The sequence below is a fragment of the Zea mays genome, chromosome 4 (genome assembly GCF_902167145.1).
Source record: "Zea mays cultivar B73 chromosome 4, Zm-B73-REFERENCE-NAM-5.0, whole genome shotgun sequence".
NCBI lineage: Eukaryota > Viridiplantae > Streptophyta > Magnoliopsida > Poales > Poaceae > Zea > Zea mays.
The window spans coordinates 208,905,259-208,913,477 of record NC_050099.1 but is presented as its reverse complement, the minus strand read 5'-3'; the positions used below and the strand labels follow the sequence as shown (position 1 = coordinate 208,913,477).

Here is an 8,219-nt window from a genome sequence, read left to right as displayed (position 1 = left end):
GAGGTGGAAGGCCAGGTCGGGGCAGAGCTGCTCTGTTGGGGGGGGGGCTGCGCATGCGGGAGGAGATGGAGAAGGAGCACCGCACCCTGATGGGTGAAGTGTGGCAGGAGGAGCGTGGTCCGATGAAGCTCGCGCTGCAGACGGAGATTGGAAGGGAAAGGTAGATTGGAAGGGAAAGGGAAAGTGATGACGACAGACGTAGGACCAGATCAGTTAGATTAGATTGAATAAAACTTTTGGGTCCGAGATGGACGCGTGGTGATGTGGGTGTCCCGCCGTACGCACCAAACGCGGAGCAAGCTCCAAACCCGAGCGCCTTTTAACAAGAAGTAATTATGTAGTTCAACTAATAAACCACCAATACAATATTATATAGAAAAAACATTGTCACGAGTGACAAATTATATAAAATAATCTTATTTCCGAGGGCATAATAATTACCCTCGGAAATTAAAAGTTTAAATTATCTAAGCACCACTAAATAACCTAAAACAAGCTAATTTAATTACATAATCAAATTCCGGTCGTCGAAAATAACAAACTAAACAATATTTAACATACAAATCATTTAATACTAAAAATGACTACTAGCAAACAATCAATGCATCTACAAAATTATACTACAAAATAAAAATACTCACTTAGCCGATGGCGAGATTGGCGTGGCCGATGTCGGGCGTGGGAGCCAACGAGGCGGTGGGGGCGGAGCGAGCGTCGGTGGGCGCCGGGAGGGTGCCGGTGGCTCTAGCGGCTTTGTCGAGGCTGGCTCCAGCCCAGCGTGGCGGCGGCGCCGCAATTGAAACGGTGGCAGCTGGTATGAAGTGATGCTTGTGCGAAATGAAACAGTGCGATCGGGCGTCGGCGGGCTTAAAATCTCTTATATCTGACGGCTTGTCTGACAGCCGTCGAACATAAGATTATCTCGGCTTGTCTGACAACCGTCGAACGTATGACTTTATGCCTCATGGATGTGGAAAGCTATCAAAGATAACCTTATATCCGGTGGTCACCAAAGAAGCCATCGGATATAAGCTTTCTGTCGGAGATTTCTTATTTTGTTGTTGTAACACCTGCATCCAATCTGCGTAACATTACCAATATTCACCCGATCGAGTACAAAACTTGTGGGTATATATATATATTTTTGGCTCCAACGGCTATCCCTAAGTAGATATATACAAACACCAGCGTCATATCATATGGCTAATAAAGTGGTACGTAATATCATTGTCTTGAACTTCTTCTGCCAAACAGAGTGGATATATACAAACATCAGCTTCATTTTTTACATGCCTAATAAAGTGGCATGTATTACTAATTTTTTGTCTCAAACTTATCAAGCAAGCGGCACAAGTACGTTACCAGTAAGTTGCTCACACATTTGCCGCAAACACGTAAACGTTATCGCCAGAGACATGCCGCACGCCCCCATTACGCTAACAGGCGGTCACGCACGCACCCACCCACCCAAAGCTTAGCTGTAAAAAGCCGAACGAGCCAGCGAACCCATGCACGCACGCACCACGGCACGAGCTCCACTGACACACCTTTAAACAAGCCGCCGAAAAAAACCACAAAAATAAGGGAAAAAGGTGCCTGACACCGGGGCCAGCGCGTCATCGTCAGAACGGCCAGCTATGCCGTCGACGACGCCCCGGCTCCCTAGGCAGGCGGCAACTTCTCGCCTCCCCGCCCGCTCGTATCGTACCCCGACGCGTCGACGACGAGATACAGTGGCACTCCGAAATTTACACAACTTGTGTCGGGGTAGTATCGTCATTCGGAGCTCCCCCGCCACCGCTTTAAATTGCTCCCAAAAGCGGGAGCCGAACAGAGCGACCCACCCAGAGCGCGCGGCAGCAGAGGAAGGCGAGACGCGAGAGGAGTTGCAAGATGGTGGCGATGGGCGTGGACGAGGACGAAGAGCGGCGGATGGACGAGCGGCCCATGCACCAGGGCTGCATGGCGGGGTTCCTCCACCTGTTCGACCGACCCCAGATCCTCTCCGGCCGCCGCCTCCACAGCTCGCAGCGCCGACTCACGTCGGTTTCCAGTGTACGCGCGCGCTCTCGCCCCTGTCAAGCACTGCCCCAAGGTTATCCAGTCTTGGTTTTGACCATCGTGCTGTCTTTTTTTTCCTTGCCTGTGTGTTCAGGGCTCCGCGACTCCGTCCGAGCGGTCGATGCCGCTGGACCGGGCGCCGTCGTCGCCGGACACGACGCCGCCGGCCGCGCCGCGGCCGTCGCTGCAGCTTTCGCCGCTGGACCTCAAGGAGGGAGGCGTTGGCGGTGGATTCGGAGCACCGCAGGCGTGGAGGCTGCCGCGGCTGTCGCTGGACAGCCGCGCGGTGGTCGACGCCAGGGGCAAGCTGCGGCCGCGCGAGATCCGGACGTCGGCCGCCGCAGGCGCGCCGCCGTCCCCGTCCGCGGGGTGCGCGGACGAGCGCAGGTCCCCGAGCGTCGTCGCGCGGCTCATGGGCCTCGACGCGCTGCCGCACGGTCTGGGCCAGGCGTCCGCCGAGTCCGGGCAGCACGGCGGCGGCGGCGCCAGCCCGGCCGCGCTCCGGCGGTCCGCGTCCGAGCGCGTGCCAAGGGACCCGGCGCAGTTCCGCTTCGTCGACCCGTCCTTCTTCGAGAGGCCGGCGTCGCCGCTGCCGTCGCCGCCGGTGGCCGAGGAGGTGGCGGTGCGGCGGGCGCCGGATCCGGCGGCCGTCCCGCGCGCGCTGCAGAGGCGCAGCCGCTTCGACGCGCACTATGAGGTGTTCCCGGAGCCGGCGAAGCGCGCGGACCCGGCGTCCGGCGCCGCCGCCCACGGCGAGATCGCGCTGTACGGCGAGATCGAGCGTCGCCTCCGCAAGCGCGGCATCGCGGAGCCTGCCAGGGACCTCGAGACGCTGAAGCAGATACTTGAGGCGCTGCAGCTCAAGGGCCTCCTCCACCACACCGCTCCGGTGCCCGCGCAGGCGCGCACCACGCCGCCACCCATCGTCGTCATGCGCCCGTCCAGTCGCGCGCAGCCGCAGATGCCACCGCCGGCGCGCCTGACGCCCGCGCGGCGGCTCCGCGTGGACGTCGACCGCGCGCGCCGCCCCCGGTCGCCGGACCCGTCGCCATCCCCCGCCCGTAGCCCGGCGTCCCCCGCTCGGCGTGGCTCGCTGTCCCCCCAGCGCCGTGTCTCGCCTTCGCAGTCACCGAAGCAGCAGCAGCAGTCTAGTTTCAGGAAGACGAGCGGTTTCGACTCCGCCGGCGCCCGCACCCGCATTGCGCGCCGCGCGGCGTACAACGGCATTGCCTTGTCCCCCGACGACGAGGCCTCGACCACTTTCTCCGACGGCGGCAGCAGCAGCTCCGCCTCCTCCCGCTGGGACTTCGACACGGTAAGCCTCCCGCACTTGCACGACCGCTCCTGTTACGTACTAACACATTTTCCCGAGCGTCGGATGTCTGATTCTCTCCTCTCTGGACCGTTGCGCGATGCAGCAGCTGGACCCCAGGACAGACCGCGGCCTGCTAGAGCGGTGCGGGAAGCTGCTGAGCAGCATCCACGCGTTCACCCGCGGCGACGCGTCGGGTGCGGACCAGCAGCCAAGCCCCGTGTCCGTGCTCGACGCGGCGGCCTTCCTCGCGGACGAGGACTCGCCGTCGGCGTTGTCGGCGTCGAAGCGAGCGATCGACTTCCGCAGCAGCAGCGTCGGACACCCAAAGCCGGCGTCCGCGGTGTCCGACCCAGAGCATGACGAGTACGTGGACCCGGAGGCGAGCGGCTGCCCGGACCCGGACTACGCGTACGTGGCCGAGCTGGTCCGGCACCTCGGCGGCGCTCGTGCCCGTGCCCGTGACCCGGCCGCCGCGTACCGCGCCGCGGAGCAGCGCAGGCGCGAGCGCGGCGGCGACCCCGACACGTGGCACCTTCGGCGGCTGCTGTGCGGCGCGGTGACGGAGGCGCTGGAGCGGCAGCGGTCGGCGTGCCCCTGGGAGCCCGCGGCGTGGCTCCGCGGCGCCGAGCTCGTGGGCCACGTGTGGGCCGAGGTCCGGCGCGCCGGCGAGCCCGTGGCGCCTGCCGCGGACGCCGACCTGAACGACGTCACCTGCCGCGCGATCCGGCGCGACCTCGCCGCGGACGGCGGCAGCCCGTGGGGGTCCCTGCGGCAGCGTCCGCGGCACGGCGCGGATGTCGCCGACGCGGTCCTGCAGATCGAGCGGCTGCTGTTCGTGGACCTCGTCGCGGACACCATCCGCGAGCTCGCCGACGCCGACCGGCCCCTGCCCCGCCGCAAGCTGGTGTTCTGATCACGCGCGCGGGCATTGGCGGGACTTGCTTGCAGCAGAGCGGAGGGAAAATAATAATTATTGTGTTTTAACTTAAATGATTTGCGTTTCGTCTCTTGTACTGCGTCGAGCGTCGTCTTCAATTAGCGAGTGATGTAAAATTGTGACTGCTAATCTGGACTGTTAATTACTGGTGATTGCAGCAGCCATGTGTAACGTCGATGACGATATAATCATGGAGCAGTTTTACGCGCTCCAAAAAAAAACCCCCAAGGAATAGCTGCAGTGGCGCGTCGTCTCGGCTCTGTTCCCGCGTCATCGCCGGCGTGCATGTTACCATCTGCACTGCCATTGCTGCTTCCGAAGGCGTGATCTGGTGCTGTTCCAGGCATGTGGCGGCAGTGAAGGGCGACGACCGTATAGTACCCGGCCGGCACGCGTCATCGACGGGTGAAGGTGGAGGCAGCTGCCCGCCCGCCGGCCCCGGGCCTTGACTCGGCCGTCGTACAGCCGCTTGAATGGCGCCATTTATTCGTGGTGAGTGAGATGCGAGCACAGCGCCGTGAAGGCGAAAGGCTGGCAACGTCGCGATCCGCTTGCAATGCGAACCTGCTGCCGGTTGACGGATGGCCGCACAGTTTCTCGATTCGGGATTGTGATGCGACGGCTCTTGCTTTGGGACGCGAACTTGGCAAGGGAACTCGATAGGGTTGATCGATCCTGCTTGCGAATTCTGAATCGGGAAAAGGAGAACGAGCAATCAGAGCTGAGGCTCCTAGGTTTGGCAGCACTATTTTAAAGGACTCGACTAGTAGAATTGTACTAGTACCCTAGAATTAGGGGTGTACCTTGACTCGACCCTACATAGCTCGGTATTAGTCTGATTCCATCCATCCCCTCACATCTTCCCTATTTATATATTTTATTCATTTTTAAATACTTCCTCCTCTTTCATTTCTCCTCTATTTTACCTATTCTACTTAGTACCACTTTACATTTAACTCAATTCTTTTGCTTTTATAAACATCACCTTTTGGGTTTTAAAGTATCGTACAATGTTTGCACCATATTATTATCTGGTAAATAAAATTAATAATAACTAATTCGTATTTAATATAATTGATTAGTGAATGGGGAGATTAGAGCTCCCCTTTCACAGGGGATTTGCCTTAGACACAATAGGAAGAGGGAGGAAGATCGAGCTATACACCGAAAACAGGGGGAACGAATCAGGGTATGGTTGGACTCGGTATTATAACGGGCTAGGATACTAGCTCGGTTCGTCTCCTTATAATAACGAGCTATGAGACTTGCTTAACTCGACTCTGTTAGCTAACTCAACTCAGCTTGATTGGCTTACGGGCAGACCAAAAATACGTCTAGCATCACTTTATTCGTCAAATATTATTGACGCATCAGATCTGACTACAATTCAAGTATAATCGTAAGTCAACATTCTAAAAAATACAATTCAATTATGTATCTATGCAAGCCTCTAAGACTGCAACCATAGAGATACGAAACATGCACGTGCAATGCAATGCAGGTATGCATGCAACCATATACGAATTTACGATATATCCACCTTTTAGATTAAATCCAACACATATTATGGCATAGTTTGAGTCTCTTCAGGCTCATCAACACTCAGTCTCACTCTTAATAAAAATAACAAAGCACTCAGGAGTCTCCACTCTCCACGGAAAATGCAAAAAGGTAAAATCTTCTTGTCCTCCACTTCAAGTCCAACGGTCCTTAATTCCATACTTTCTTGACCTGTGAGGTAAGCATCACATAAGTATGTATTTGTATCAAGTTCGGTATGTAGTCCTCTACTTTTCTACTTAACAAGTAATTTTTTGAAAACTTACTAGTTATCTGCCAACACATATTTTAGAGACCCCGCGGATTGAATGTCACAACACATTTTGAAAACACTGCGTAGTAATTACTTACCGCTTGGTGTTATGACCTTTTGTGGGTGATGTGCAACTGATGTGGGCGACCGGACCATGCTTAGGGGTGAAAACGGACGTATAAGCATGGATACTAGCTCATCCTGTATCCTATTCTAATGAATTTAAAACAAATTCAGGTCGAATACGGATAGTTAGAAACAGGACAGATACAGATACAGGCACCGGATATTTATTCGGTCGGATAAATGACGAATACAGATATTATTTGGTCGGATATCGAATACTTGTCGAATAATGCAATAATTGCTTTTATCAAAAAATATTCTTGTTCGACCATGAAATTGCAAAAAATTATCAAGACTAATAAACATTTTATACGAACATCAAGTTTCCACATAAAAATGGTAATGTATTGATTATATTGAAACTTAAATAGTTAGAGTGATTTCATGTGTAACTCACGCAACAAGTGGAAATAAAATAAAAGGAACGTTGACATCTTTGTGGATTTTATTGTCCCATTATTTTTGATGACTATATGTGGCTATATGTTGTACCTCCGTATAATTTTATGAATTTCTGAGGCTATTTGTGCGTTATTAATTTCTTTCTACATAAAATCATCAAAATTTAATTAAATTCATAAAATACACTAGTTTCGACCCAAAATTGCAAAAAAGTTAGCAAAACCTTAAAAACATTCTATTCGAAGATAACCTCAAGTCCCCACATGAAAATGATAAGTGAAGTATTGATTATGTTGAAACTTCGATACATTTAGTGATTTACGTGTAACTCACGCAATAAGTGGGTTACACAATAAGTGGAAGTGGAATGTAATAAACACTACCATCGTATGGATTTTATAGTCCAAATGTTTTTTAGAACTATATGTGGATATATGTTGTGTCTCCGTAAAAATTCATAAATTTCGGAGGCTATTTGTGTATTATTATTATTATTCTAGAGAAAATCATCAAAATACAATTAATTTCATAAAATATTCTAATTTCACTTAAAATTGCAAATAAGTTACAAAAACTAATAAACATTCTATACGAAGATAACCCAAGTCCTCACTTGAAAATGATAAAGTAAAGTACGGATTATATTAAAACTTGGATATTCAGAGTGATTTCACATGTAGCTCATACAAATAAGTTAAAGTGAAATGGAAGAAACTCATGCATCTTATAGATCTTATGATATAAATATTTTTATGGTTATATATGAACATATGTTGTGCCTCCGTAAAATTTCATGAATTTTTAGGCTATTTGTGTATTATTAATTTCTTGTTGTAGAATATCATCAAAATACAATTAAATTCAGAAAATATTGTAGCTTCGACCAAAAATTGCAAATAAGTTACTGAAAGGGAATTAGGCTTACACCTTTTTCCTAATTGATTTTGGTGGTTGAATTGCCCAACACAAATAATTGGACTAACTAGTTTGCTCTAGTCTATAAGTTTTACAGGTGCCAAAGGTTCACAATAAACCAATAAAAAAGACCAAGAAAGGGTTCAAACCAAGAGAGCAAAAGACATCCCAAAAGGCACCCTGGTCTGGCGCACCGGACAGTGTCCGGTGCACCACTGGATAGTGCCCGGTGCACCAGGTGACTCAAAGCTGAACTCGCTACCTTCGGGAAAATCAGAGGGCGCTCCGCTATAATTCACCGGACTGTCCGGTAAAGCACCGGACAGTGTCCGGTGTCACATCGGACTGTCCGGTGTGCCAGCGGAGCAACGACTACTTCGCGCGCAACGGTCGACTTCAACGCATTTAATGCGCGCCTGCGCGCGCAGAAGTTAGAGCACACACAGTTGGCGCACCGGACAGTCTACAGGACTTGTCCGGTGCACCACCGGACAGCCTAGAGGCCCCACAAGTCAGAGCTCCAACGGTCGAACCCCAACGGCTGGCTGACGTGGCTGGCGCACCGGACAGTGTCCGGTGGCGCACCGGACTGTCCGGTGCGCCATGCAACAGCAGCCTTCCAACAACCATTTTTGGTGGTTGGGGCTATA

The 8,219-nt window shown here is 52.3% G+C and overlaps 1 protein-coding gene across 2 annotated transcripts; it reads left to right on the top strand.

The window, feature by feature from the left end:
• The first annotated feature begins 1,680 nt into the window (after window positions 1-1,680).
• On the top strand, window positions 1,681-5,155 carry LOC103654541 (serine/arginine repetitive matrix protein 1). Of its 2 annotated transcripts, none has more exons than XM_008681377.4 (3): window positions 1,681-2,055; window positions 2,156-3,376; window positions 3,483-5,155. In XM_008681377.4, the coding sequence occupies exons 1-3, from the start codon at window positions 1,894-1,896 to the stop codon at window positions 4,287-4,289; spliced, it is 2,190 nt and encodes a 729-aa protein (XP_008679599.1). In that variant the 5' UTR covers window positions 1,681-1,893; the 3' UTR covers window positions 4,290-5,155. The 2 variants fall into 2 exon arrangements, with proteins under 2 accessions (XP_008679599.1, XP_008679598.1); XM_008681376.4 differs by having other exon boundaries at window positions 1,722-2,055; window positions 3,480-5,155.
• The last annotated feature ends 3,064 nt before the right edge of the window (window positions 5,156-8,219 follow it).

What these genes read in the sequence shown, in the direction of transcription:
- LOC103654541 (XM_008681376.4), top strand. Translation starts at nt 1,894, where the DNA reads ATGGTGGCGATGGGCGTGGACGAGGACGAAGAGCGGCGGATGGACGAG. An exon ending in GACTCACGTCGGTTTCCAGT is followed by an intron (nt 2,056 to 2,155) that starts GTACGCGCGCGC and finishes CTGTGTGTTCAG; the next exon opens with GGCTCCGCGACTCCGTCCGA. An exon ending in CCCGCTGGGACTTCGACACG is followed by an intron (nt 3,377 to 3,479) that starts GTAAGCCTCCCG and finishes TGCGCGATGCAG; the next exon opens with CAGCTGGACCCCAGGACAGA.